Genomic DNA, 14366 nt, shown 5'->3' on the forward strand with positions numbered 1-14366 from the left:
GCATGTTTGTGTGGAGTTTGCATGTTTTTCCCGTGTTGGCGCGGGTTTTCCTCTGGGTGCTCCAGTTTCCCCCACAGTCTAAACCAACCCAGGCTCATTCTGAAAACGTAGTCGTTTTAGGAGACCATGCATTATGTAGCCGGTACGCATGGCTGCATTAAAAATTTTTTTTAAGCAAACGCTATGGGAGGGTATGACGCCGTTCCTTTTGCCGATTACCGGCTGAGCGTTTACCTCCATGTGGAGGGCTTTCCCGCTGCAGCCAGTTTGTCCAGTTAGCTCGTTGTGTACGCTGGACTTGAGGCTTAGAGAGGAGTTGATCACGACAACAAACAGGTTCGAGTCCGGGGAAGAGCGATTATAGAAATCAGGTAAGACAAAAACAGAATCCAAAAAATGAAATGACTGAGTGAACAACAGGGTGAAAATGTGGTAAAATCTGAAAACATGGTAAAAATCAGACAAGGATTTCTTTTTCTGGATGGCTTCTGTTAACCGTCGGTTGGCTTTAGGGAAGTAAGTGGGCGGGTGGGTCAATCTGTAAAAATGGTTGGGTTTAGGGAAGGAGGAGGGTGGGTCAGTCGATTGGCCGGTCGCCCAGTCAATCATTCCGTCATTCAGTCGGTTGACAGCGACCTCTGGTGGGTTTACGCGAGAACTGCGCGGCCGCGAACACCACTCATCACATTTGAGATGCGAAAAAGCGCACACAGCGGCCTCTCGCGAATTCGTGAAAATAAAAACTACAAAACTACATACCTCCCGGGACGTATTTTGCGGTCTCCAGAAACGTCAACGGTACAACTTTTTCAGAATGAGCCTGGGTTGGTCCAAACACATGCGCTATAGGGAAATTGATGAAGTAAATTGGCCATAGTGTATGAGTATGTGTGTGAAAAAGTGTGCATGGGTGTTTTCCAGTACTGGGTTGCAGCTGGAAGGGCATCTGCTGTGTAAAACACATGCTAAAATAATTGGAGGTTCATTCTGCTGTGGCAACCACTGATAAATAAGTGACTAAGCCGAAGGAAAATGAATGAAGCCTGACCGCAAGAAGGTCGCTGGTTCGAACCTCGACTCAGTTGGCATTTCTGTGTGGAGTTTGCATGTTTTCCCTGCATTTGCGTGGGATTCCCCCAGGTGCTCTAGTTTCCCCCACAGTCCTAAGGCATGTGGTACGGGTGAATTGGGTAGGCTAGATTGTCCGTAGTGTATAAGTGTGTGTGTGTGTGTGTGTGGATGTTTCCCAGAGAAGGGTTGCCGCTGGAAGGGCATCCGCTGTGTAAAAAATGTGCTAGATAAGTTGGCGGTTCATTCCGCTGTGGCATCCCCGGATTAATAAAGGGACTAAGCCGACAAGAAAATGAATGAATGAAAATGAATGAACATATTTAAGTGGATTGAACATAAAACAATTATTTTGTCCCCCAAAAAGCCTCAATATTTGTGTTGTTTCAGCTCATTTTAATTAAGTAGTTCAAACAAACAACAAACATCATTTTTGAGTGCATGAAGAAGCTACCTAATACTTGTTTACAAAGAAAAACCTCTTATTTTTCAGCATGTGAGTGGATGCCCTCAAAGCTAACAGGCATGAAATTAAAACCCACGACTCTTTGTATTTCATGGAGTCTTTAAAGTTCATTTCCTTGTATGATATTGATCAGTTTTTGTAGGCTATAGCCCAGTGTGGTCACAGCGATTGATCGAGTTAGATGATAAATGACAGTCTCGTTTCCCTCAGACGGGACGATGGCCGCTACTTTACTAATTTCCTCTGAGCTGTTCTGCTGCTCGGCTGTAAGCAAGTGTTCCCCGCGGATGCAGAAGTGGATGTATTGTGTTAGCATTGATTATGTAGCTGCTGTGTGATAAATATATCACAACTTGTGCCGAGTGAGGTGATCAGGTAGTCAATAGGCCTGCAATGATAGCAAGGTTTACCTGTGTTTGGAAAAGTTGTATCATTCCTGCTGTACATTTGGATGCTAAAGGCCTTGATCTTGAGCCTCCTTGTTCGAGTAACCAACTCTCATGCAAAGAATCGCCGGTTCGATCCCAGCTCAGACCAGGTTGGGTGCAGTAGGACTAGTGGGTTACACTTGGGTGCTCGTCCGGGATGGGAGTGAGGTTTAGGGGTGTGAATGTAACATAGGCCACCTAGCAAAGTGCTATGCAGGTAAACCTCACTGCTCGGACCTGAAAGGTGCTCTAGTGACATACGCTAGAGGCCATGGTCTTGAGCCTCCTTGTTAAAGCAACCGACTCCCATGCAAAGAATCACTGGTTCGATCCCAGCTCAAAACCAGTTAAGTGCTGTAGGACTGGTGGGTTAGACATGGGGGCTCGTCCTGGATGGAAGTTAGGTTTAGAGGCGTGAGTGTAATGGAGGCCAGCTAGCAAAGTGCTATGCAGGTAAACCTCACTCCTCTGACCTTAAAAGGTGCTCTAGCGACAGACGTTAGACGCCATGGTCTTGAGCTTTTTTTTAGAGCAAAGCAAACCACCATGCAAAGAATCGCCGGTTCAATCCCAGCTCAGACTGATTTTGATGCAGTAGGGCTGGTGGGTTACACTTGGGGGCTCGTCCGGGATGGGAGTGAGGTTTAGGGGGTGAGTGTAATGAAAGCCAGCTAGCGAAGTGCTAAACCTTACTCCTTTGACCTCTAAATGTGATTTAGCAATAGACGCTAGAGGCCATGGTCTTGAGCCTCCTTGTTAGAGCAACCAACTCTCATGCAAAGAATCGCTGGTTCGATCCCAGCACAGACCAGGTTAGATGCAGTAGGACTGGTGGGTTACACTTGGGGGCTCGTCCGGGATGGTAGTGAGGTTTAGGGGTGTGAATATAACGGAGGCCAGCTTGCAAAGTTCTATGCAGGTAAACCTCACTGCTCTGACCTCAAAAAGTGCTCTAGTGACATACGCTAGAGGCCATGGTCTTGAGCCTCCTTGTTAAAGCAACCGACTCCCATGCAAAGAATCGCTTGTTCGATCCCAGCTCAAAACGAGTTAAGTGCTGTGGGACTGGTGGGTTACACACGGGGGCTCGTCCGGGATAGAAGTTAGGTTTAGAAGCGTGAGTGTAATGGAGGCCAGCTAGCAAAGTGCTATGCAGGTTAACCTCACTTCTTTGACCTTAAAAGGTGCTCTAGCGACAGACGTTAGACGCCATGGTCTTGAGCAGTCTTGCAATGCAAACTCCCATGCAAAGAATCGCCAGTTCAATCCCAGCTCAGACTGGTTTTGATGCAGTAGGGCTGGTGGGTTACACTTGGGGGCTCGTCCCGGTTCGATCCCAGCTCAGACCAGGTTGGGTGCAGTAGGACTAGTGTGTTACACTTGGGGGCTCGTCCGGGATGGGAGTGAGGTTCAGGGGTGTGAATGTAACGGAGGCCAGCTAGCAAAGTGCTAAGCATGTAAACCTCACTGCTCTGACTTTAAAAGGTGCTCTAGTGACATACGTTAGAGGCCATGGTCTTGAGCCTCCTTGTTAGAGCAAGCAACTCCCATGCAAAGAATCGCCGGTTCGATCCCAGTTCAGACCGGGTTGGGTGAAATAGGACCGGTGGGTTACACTTAGGGGCTTGTCTGGTATGGGGGTGAGTGTAACGAAGGCCAGCTAAGGTAGTGCTTTGCAGTCAAACCTCACTCTTCTGACCTCTAAAGGTGCTCTAGCGACAGACACTAAAGGCCATGGTCTCGAGCCTCCTTGTCAAAGCAACCAACTCCCATGGAAAGAATCGCCAGTTCGATCCCAACTCAGACCGGATTGGGTGCAGTAGGACCGGTGGGTTACATTTGCTTAATTGTACACCATCATTGAATGAGGTGCCATTTACAGACTTTTAGAATGAAATGCTCCTCATCTGTAGTGATGGCTGCTTTTGAAGTGATTCTTTAGTTTCAAATCTGTGAATCTTATCGAATATTACAGTAATCTCATTGTCAGGTTCACCATAGTAGTCGGATCCAGTTACTATGGCCATTTATGTGAAGCTGCTTTGACACAATATACATTGTAAAAGCGCTATACAAATAAAGGAGAAAAAAAAAAGCTGATATTCAAAGTGTTATCTATTTAGGGACTTTACGCTACAGTATGTTCTGAAGTCTGTGCGTTAGGTTATGGCAATGAGGAAAAACCAGCAATCGCTGTGCATTAATGTGAAGTCTGGAAAGATCTTCACGTCTGATGAAATGCAGCATATACTCAGCTGGAGGAGCATGCATACTGTTAACGTTTAACTGGGTTTTTGGTACTTACATGAATAAATTATGTAAATGTACACAGTAGTTTCCACGGGAATTGTTGGAATTAAGGAAACTGGGAAAATGACGGAAATGGGAATATAATGAACCCAGATGAGGTTGCAGCATGTTTAAGATTGTACATAAGTAGGCCAGGGCTAGGTGTGCATTAAATGAGACTGCATAAAAAAATGAACATTTATATTTGTTTATTTTATGGAAAATATACACTTACCGGCCACTTTATTAGGTACGCCTCACTAGTACCGGATTGGACCCCCTTTTGCCGTCAGAACTGCCTCAATCCTTCGTGGCATAGATTCAACAAGCTACTGGAAATATTCCTCAGAGATTTTGCTCCATATTGGCTTGATAGCATCACGCAGTTGCAAATCTCCAGTTCCACCACATCCCGAAGGAGCTCTATTGGATTGAGATCTGGTGACTGTGGAGGCCATTTGAGTACAGTGAACTCATTGTCATGTTCACCAGTCTGAGATGATTGGCGCTTTATGACATGATGTGTTATCCTTCTGGAAGCAGCCATCAGAAGATGGGTACACTGTGGTCATAAAGAGATGGACATGGTCAGCAGCAATGCTCAGGTAGGCTGTGGCGTTGATGCTTAATTGGTACTAATGAGCTCAAAGTGTGCCAAGAAAATCTCCCCCACACCATTACACTACTACCACCAGCCTGAACAGCTGATACAAAGCAGGATGGATCCATGCTTTTATGTTGTTGACACCAAATTCTGACCCTAAAACAGCAGAAATCGAGACGTCGGAGTGTCTTGTGCTCATGTCATGTGATATCCCATGTGTTTGTTCCATGTGCTCCTGTTTACATCATGTGATTCCCTTGTTCAGTTTTCCCGCCATTCATTAGTGTCAGTAGCTCCACCTGTGTCACACTCCTGCTTGTAATCTGTTTAATCATGTCTTGTGCATTTGTGAGTTCACTTTATTCCTTTGTCTGGTATTATTTTGTCAAAACTCCTTGTCCTGTCAGCTATTGGTGAGACTTATATTGTAAATGTTTTTTCTATAATTCCTAAGAACTGTGCGTTTGTGAGTAACAAGCAAACTTGTGACAAGATATGAATGTAAGAAAAAATTCTGAATCTCTTGGTCAGATGCTTGCTTGATGAGCCACTGATGTCTCTCCATAGGAAACAGATGTATTATGTCACGCAAGCGTCAGTTTATCACTGTCAGACATCGGCCTGCATGATGGATGATGGATATTTAGCATGTGTGTGTGTGCCTTTTCCCCGGAGAAAGTGTGTTGTTACCTGTTGTCTGTCTGGCCAGTGTCTGTTTCTTCTGACCTTTAGTAACTTTATGTTTGCGTACATGCAGAAAAATCAATATTGCATTAATATTTTACATACCTGCTTGCTTCAAAATCACAACTCGGTGCTAAAATACAGAGGTGAGTTCAAGAGTATGCACTTAAAGTCCAATTATTTTCCTTTTGTTTCTTTTAATATTTCCCAAATTATGTTTAACAGAGCAAAGAATTTTTTCACAGCATTTCACAACATTAATCATCACATCTCACCTATATTTTGTGTAAATTCAACAGTAGAGAGTCGTGTACTGTAAAGCCTTTATTTACACTGTCTTGCGGGGTCATTTAAATGCCTGAGCCTCCAGTGAGTGTAAGTAAAGCAGTGAATGGAGCGCCAGTCTGGTGAGTCAACAGGGCCAAACTGCTGACCGACCCTTGCAAAACACTTCAATCTCTGCACGCTGAGCTTCACTGCTCCCCTGGGCTTGATTGATTGATTCGCCAGCCAATCAGAACACATCAGTCCCCGACACTAAAGGCATCCATTTATATACAGCCTGTCAGGCAGACGCTGTAGTGCAGATTGAGCTTCTGGAAGGAGTCTGCAAATGTATTTATACTGTATGTAATTCTTTAATATTTTTTTCCAGTTCTGTATAACAGAGATTTTCAAATACATTTATAAATATAGTAGTTTTTATAGCTAATTTCTAATAACTGATTTATTTTATCTTTGTCATGATGACAGCACATACTATTTAACTATTTTTTATCAATAGTATTCAGCTTAAAGTGACATGGCTTAACTAGCTTAATACGGTTAAGCTCGGGTAATTAGGTGTGCCATTGTATAATGATAGTTTGTTCTGTAGACAATCTAAATAAAATATTGCTTAAGGGGGCTACTGATACCAGTAATCAGCTTAAAGTGACATATAAAGGCTTAACTAGCTTAATAAAGTAAAGCTTGGGTAAATAGGCAGGCCGTAGTATAATGATAGTTTGTTCTGTAGACAATCAAAAGAAAATATTGCTTTAGGGGGCTAATGATACCAGTAATCAGCTTAAAGTGACATGTAAAGTCTTAACTAACTTAATAAGGTTAAGGTCGGGTAATTAGGCAGGCCATTGTGTAAAGATAGTTTGTTCTGTAGACACTTAATAAAAATATTGCTCAAGGGGGCTACTGATAACAGTATTTAGCTTAAAGTGACATGTAAAGTCTTAACTAACTTAATAAGGTTAAGCTCGGGTAATTAGGCAGGCCATTGTATAAAGATAGTCTGTTCTGTAGACAATCAAAAGAAAATATTGCTCAAAGGGGCTAATGATATCAGTATTCAGCTTAAAGTGACATGTAAAGTTTTAACTAACTTAAGGTTAAGCTCGGGTAATTAGGCAGGCCATTGTGTAAAGATAGTTTGTTCTGTCGATAATCAAAATAAAATATTGCTCAAGGGGGCTACTGATACCAGTATTTAGCTTAAAGTGACATGTAAAGTCTTAACTAACTTAATAAGGTTAAGGTCGGGTAATTAGGTAGGCCATTGTATAATGATAGTTTGCTCTGTAGACAATCAAAATAAAATGTTGCTTAAGGGTGCTAATGATACTAGTATTCAGCTTAAAGTGACATGTAAAGGCTTAACTAGCTTAATAAGGTTAAGCTCGGGTGATTAGGCAAGCCATTGTATAATGATAGTTTGTTCTGTAGACAACTGAAATAAAATGCTGCTTAAGGGGCTAATAATATCTACCTTAAATATATATTTTTTTAAATTTTAAACTGCTATACTAGCTGAAATAAAACAAATAAGAAAGAAGCAGAAATAATATTATAGGAAATACTGTGAAAAATTCCTTGCTCCACTAAGTATCACTATATTTAACAGGAGGGATAATAATTTTGCCCTTAACTTTATACACTGCTCCCTCGCTAAAACGCAGGTTCACCTTTTGCGGCGTCGCAGTTTCGTGGATTTCTTCAGTGCAATTTGTCATGCTTTCTTTTTATTTTTACAGTGCATTGTGTTCTGCGTCCTGATTGGCTGTAGAACAAAGTCAATCAATCTCTTTCATGCCGTCTCTCCTGTACGGTACAGAATGCATTCAGCTTGCCAAATGTACACATTTGCTAGCAGTGTGACACTGAAGTGCTGTACTTCTTGCAAGTTTTCTCCCCAACAAACCCCACAGTGTCGACAAAACATTCTGCACAGTCAAGGGCACCCAAAAGGCAGAGAAAGATGCTAACCATCGCACAAAAAGTTGGACTTCTGGACATGTCAAAAGTAGAAGTTGCATAGCTGTAGAGCGCCATTACAGAATGAATAAATCTTCAGTTTGTTACATATAGAAGAAGGGAAATATCATAAGGACGACAGCAGCTATGCCTATTTATTTTAATAAATATGCAAAAAAAGGTTGTGATTGTCCACAACAAGACCATCATAAGGGCGGAGTCTGCTTTATGCCTCATTCACACTTGCAGCGGCTTTGTAGCTGCCTGTTGCTCTGGGTGGCGACCTGCTTCAAACGCAGGGGTGTGTAGATATATACAGCACAAATACATCCGGCCACTGAGCGAGCTGGCAGAGGATCATGTGAGCTGTACTGGGGCTCCTATTGGGTGTCGCTCAACAAAGTTGCTCTGCATTTGCATGAAGCTGAAGGATTCTCAACCCACCTGGTCGCGTAGACGCAGACCGCTGGAAGTCGCTCGCTCTCCGCTGAAATGAACTGTCTCTTGTCGCTTTGCCGCTGAGAGTCGCTTGTAGTGTGAATGAGGCTTTAGCTTTGTGGATCAGTGACTGCAGGAAACATGTTAATGCCTGTGTGGGAAAGGTGTATAAAGTGTGTAGCGAGGGGTTTTACAGCCTTGTCATCTATAACATCTGTATATATTTGACATCTAAATTGTATAAATTAGACATCTATAACAATTGTAAAAAATAAAGCTGAGTACTTCATGGATTTCGCCTGTCGCGGGTTATTTTTTAGGACATAACTCCTGCGATTAACAAGGGACCATTGTATATACATTTATAAACACAAACACACGCACACACATAGGTGTCACATCTAGTAATAAAACACAGTAAAGACAATTTTGGTGTTTTTTTTTATATTAATTATTGTTTTAATGCTAAAGTTGAGGTGATGTTGTGATATACATGATATTTGTCTAGTGTTGTTGAATGCATAAGTTTGCATGTTCTCCCCGTGTTGGTGTGGGATTTCTCCATATGCGCCATAGGGGAATTGATTAACTAAATTGGCCGTAGTGTATGGGTGTGTGTGTGTGTGTTAATTAGAGTGTATGGGTGTTGAGTTGTGGCTGGAAGGGCATCAGCTGTGTAAAACAAATGCTGGAATAGTTGGCGGTTCATTCCGCTGTGGCAACCTCTGAAATAAGAGACTAAGTGGAAAGAAAATGAATGAACGAATTAATAAACCTCTCTCTTTCTCTCTCTCTCTCACTCTTTTAGGGGGGATATTTGAATCCATCGAAAGTGGCCCATCAGGTGCTGAAGAACTTGCCTTTAAGTTTGCTTTAAATACAATCAACAGGAACAGAACTTTACTGCCAAACACCACACTCACATACGACATCCAGCGGATAAACATCCACGACAGCTTCGAGGCCTCCAGAAAAGGTAAAGTGTCTCCAGCCGCCTGTCTAATCAAAATTATTAGCTTAGTTAAACTATTTTAAGGTCAATATTTGTTTCAATTGTCTAGATAACCAACTATCTTTACAGAATGGCTTGCCTAATTACCCGAACTGAACCTTATTAAGCTAGCTAAGCCTTTAATGTCACTTTAAGCTGAATACTGGTATCGTTAGCCACCTAAAGCAATATTTTCTTTTGATTGTCTACAGAACAAACTATCATTATACAATGGCCTACCTAATTACCCGAGCTTAATCTTATTAAGCTAGTTAAGCCTTTAATGTCACTTTAAGCTGAATACTGGTATCATTAGCCACCTAAAGCAATACTGTCTTTTGATTGTCTACAGAACAAACTATCATTATACAATGGCCTGCCTAATTACCCGAGCTTAACCTTATTAAGCTAGTTAAGCTAGTGAAGCTGAATACTAGTGTCTTGAAAAAATCTAGTCTAATATTATTTACTCTCATCATGGCAAAGATAAAATAAAGGAGTTATTAAAACTATTATGCTTAGAAATGTGCTTGAAAAAATCCCTCTGTTAAACAGAAATTGGGGTAAAAAGGATACAGGAGAGCTAATAATTCTGGCTTCAACTGTATATCAGAGACTGAACTCACTGAAGTGTGTTTCTGCTGCATATGCAGAGAGAATGGATTGGTTTTAGGTAATGATTCAGAAGGGGTGATTCAGTAAATACCCCTGGGACAGGTCTGCAGGCTGCCGTCATCTGTCATTTACACGCTGGGGAAACATCTGAATTCTCTTATAATCATTATACACTTCATTAGCCGCTGCCACTGGAACTGCACTGCTTTCCATGCCACTTTATTTAAAGATTACAAAGATGCAATTAAACGCAGCGGTTCTGCCAGAAAACTGGGGGTAATAAAAGTACAGTAAATGAGCTCAGTGTTACCATTGTTGCACAAAAATTATTATTTTGGACAGCATTGTAACTTTACTCTTGTGTGGATTGGGCTTTGCATAAAGTGAAATTCATTTATACTCTTTTGCCAGCTTGTAAATATATTATATTATTCACAACAATATTACATTTAATCCACAGTCTGAGCATGGAATGGTCTGTACATACATGTTAATCTTACAATTGCAAAAAAAATTAAATAAAATAAAAAAATAAAAATCAATAATATAAAATATCAATAAAATAAAAATAATATAAAATAAAATAAAATATCAAAAAATAAAAATATTAAAGCATTATATTAAAACTTAAAAAATAAATAAATAAATAAAATACTAATAAAATAAAATTAGCAAAGCATTGTTAAAAATGAAATAAAAGCTAAATAAATACAATAAAATAAAATTGAAAATAAAATAAAATAAATACAATAAAATAAAATTTAATTAAAAATAAATAAAAATACAGTAAAATAAAATAATAATAAAATAAAATTTGCAAAGCATAATTAAAAATGAATAAAATAAATATAAATATAATGAAATAAAATTAAAAATAAATAATAAGAATTTAAAAAATAATAATAAAATAAAATTAGCAAAACATTATGAAAAACTTTAATAAAATAAATACAATTTAATAAAATTAAAAATAAATACAAATAATATAAATACAAATAAATAAAACAAAAAATAAATAAATAAAATAAATGCAATTAAATAAAAATAACAATAAATAAAATAAAATAAAGGCAATTAAATAAAAATACAAATAAAATGTCTATAAAATATAAATAAGATAAAATATCAATAAAAATAAAACAGCAATAACATTTTTATTAAATAAAAAAATCTTAACATAATTTCTGGATCTAAAATCTGAATTGTGAAACAACTCATGCACTTGTAATTGTGAAAAAAATAAAAGAATAGTTCACCCAAAAAAATAAAAAACTCCATCATCATTTATTCAACCTCCAAACCTGTTGAATAAAATCTGTCAAGTAAAAAAGAAGAAATTTCAAAGAATGTTGAAAAACAGCAGCCATTGATTCCATAATAATTTATGTTCCTACTGTGGGTGTGAATGTCTGCTGGTTTAACACATTACTCAGAATATCTTGCTTTCTGGGGGTGAACTATCCCTTTAAGCTGCAGTTCTGTAAAAAAAAGGAAACAACTTAATTGTAAACAGTTTATGAGTATAAAATATCAGAATTCTTGTTTTTTGTTATCAAGAAGTGCTATATGAAATTGCATCTGAATAGGAAAATTTGCATTCAATTAATATAAAATTAATGTAGTATAATATAATTCTCCACATTTACATAAGTAAATACATAATCTCAATTATAAAAATATGACTTAACATATTACTTTACGTCTATCAAAACTGTATTGTACATAAATCATATAACCATATGCATATTATTAAATTAAAATTAAGTTAATATAAGAAGTGAATAAATTTATATAAATATACTATTTTAAAAATTTAAATATAATATACTATAATATACTATAATATAATATAATATAATATAATATAATATAATATAGTATAATATAATACAGTATAATATAATATAATATAATATAATATAATATAATATAATATAATATAATATAATATAATATAATATAATATAATATAATATAAAATAATATAATACAATACAATACAATGCAGTAGAATAGAATAGAATAGAATAGAATAGAATAGAATAGAATAGAATAGAATAGAATAGAATAGAATAGAATATGGACATAATGATGGGCAAAAATAAATAAATCTGTGTATTTCTCTGATGCAGATTCAGTGTTTGTCTACTTACACATAAACTAGAGTCCAGAAGGTGACTAAAGCAGTTTTTCATCACTGTGTGTTGTGTTTGTCCAGCTTGTGACCAGCTCTCTCTGGGAGTGGCTGCCATCTTCGGGCCCTCGCACAGCTCCTCTGCCAACGCGGTGCAGTCCATCTGTAACGCTCTCGGGGTGCCACACATACAGACCAAGTGGAAGCACCAAGTGTCAGACAACCGAGACTCCTTCTACGTCAACCTGTACCCCGACTTCTCCTCCCTCAGCAGGGCCATTTTAGACCTGGTGCACTTCTTCAAGTGGAAAACGGTCACCGTGGTTTATGACGACAGCACAGGTGAGAGCTAGTTCACTGCTGCGGCACACTGTGCACTACAGTTGAGTTATTATTTAAAGATGTTTAACAGCAAGGTTTTTTTTTTTTACAGTATTTCCTATAATGTTTTTTTTCTTCTGTAGAAAGTCTTATTTGTTTTATTTTTGCCAAACCATTTTAAGGTCAATTTTTTTTATTGTCTACAGAACAAACCACTGTTATAAAATGACTTGCATAATTTACCCAATTAACCTAATTAAGAAAAACAATATACATGGGGGTTAATAAAATATGGGGGCTAAAAATTTAGACTTCAACTGGATGTACGTATGCACTTACTTACACACTCAACAGTGTTGTATATGAATTTTAACTAATTAAAATGAAACTAATAAAAACTATCCCTAGAGGATCCAAGTTGACTAATGTGCTTCACAATAACTCAAAACTACAATCAACAAGTCAAAGACAAGAACAATTAAAAAATACAAAAGAATCAAATAAAAAAAAACTTTTACTTGCACAAAAGCGAGTAAAATGTGAAATACAATTCAACTTTTAACATTTTAGCCAAGACTTAGCAATCAACAAAGTTGCCAAAAAGACTTAAAGTATCAAAAAGTCCCAAAGTCTCAAAGAAGTCTCAAAAGAAGTCTTAAAAGTTTCAGAAGTCTCAAATGTCAAAAAAAACTCAAAGTGTCAAAAGAAGTCTTAAAATAAGTCTTAAAATAAGTCTTAAAAGTCTCAAAAAGTCTCAAAAAAGTCTTAAAAGAAGTCTTAAAATAAGTCTCAAAAAGTCTCAAAAAGTCTCAAAAATGTCTAAAAAGAAGTCTCAAAAGAAGTCTCAAAAGTTTCAGAAGTCTCAAGTCTCAAAAAAACTAAAGTCTCAAATAAGTCTTAAAAGAAGTCTTAAAATAATTCTTAAGTCTCAAAAGTCTCAAAAAACTCAACAAGTCTCAAATAACTTTTAAAGTCTTAAAATTCTCAAAGTCTCAAATAAGTCTCAAATAAGTCTCAAAATAAGTCTCAAAAAAGTCTTAAAATAAGTCTTAAAATAAGTCTTAAAAGTCTCAGAAAAGTCTCAAAAGTCTCAAAGTCTCAAAAATGTCTCAAAAGAAGTCTTAAAATAAGTCTTAAAAGTCTGAAAAGAAGTTTCAAAAGTCTCAAAAAATCTCCAAAAAAGTCTAAAAAAAGTCTCAAAAAGCCTCAAAAAAGTAAAAAGTGTCAAAGTTTCAAAAAAGTATTTAAAAATTTCAGTCTCAAAAAATGTAACTAGTCAAAAAGTCTAAAAATGTTTAAAAAAAAATAAAATCTAAAAAAAAATTCTCAAGTCTCAAATAGTCTCAAAATAAGTCTCAAAAGTCTCAGAAAAAAATCTTTAAAAAAAGACTCAAAAGAAGTTTTAAAAGTCTCAAGAAAATAAAAAAAGTTTCAAAAGCCTCAAAGTAAAACAAAATCTAAAAAAGATTACAGATTTTAAAGAAAGATTAAAAAGAAAAAGTAAAAAGATTTTAAAGTCTCAAAGTCTCAAAGTAAAAAAAAAAAGTATAAAAGTGTATCAAAAAAATTTTAAAGTCTAAAAAAGTCTTAAAATAGTCTCAAAAGAATTCTTAAAAGTCTCAAAGTCTTAATATGGTAAAATCGCCAATTGGGGAAATTATTGACCAAACTTCCCAAAAGTTATTAATTATACAGTTAATATAATAGCATTCACCATTAGGAAGTGACAAAATCATTCACGTAGAAGAATTTTGCTTTCACAATCAAACATAAATCAAGTAATCCAACCCCAGTGATAAAAGCTCCACCCTTACTGCTACTGAGCAAATCTCAATCACTGAGTGTGTGCGGTCTTCAACATTACACTTCTTTTTAACCTTTGAATAAGTAAATCATGTGGTTATTTAAAGTGCATTTATTCTTTTTACTTACCTTAATAGGTTTTACAAATGTAAGTAAATTAATCATAAAAAAAGATGTTGTCCCCCTAAATAACTCAAGAATTGTGTTGATTCTGCTCATTTTAAAAAGAAAAAGTAGTTTAAACAAGCAGCAAAAGCAGTTATTAGAGTGTACGATTT

At 37.0% G+C, this 14366-nt stretch overlaps 1 protein-coding gene across 10 annotated transcripts in view; it reads left to right on the plus strand.

Annotated features, from left to right (window-relative positions):
• grik2 (glutamate receptor, ionotropic, kainate 2) overlaps positions 1-14366 on the plus strand; it is a 339915-nt gene that overhangs the window by 99733 nt on the left and 225816 nt on the right. For all 10 annotated transcript variants that reach the window (XM_073925009.1, XM_073925012.1, XM_073925013.1 and 7 more), the window contains 2 exon segments: positions 9033-9200; positions 12049-12306. In XM_073925009.1, coding sequence (XP_073781110.1) covers positions 9033-9200; positions 12049-12306 — 426 coding nt within the window.

The sequence above is a fragment of the Danio rerio genome, chromosome 16 (genome assembly GCF_049306965.1).
Source record: "Danio rerio strain Tuebingen ecotype United States chromosome 16, GRCz12tu, whole genome shotgun sequence".
NCBI lineage: Eukaryota > Metazoa > Chordata > Actinopteri > Cypriniformes > Danionidae > Danio > Danio rerio.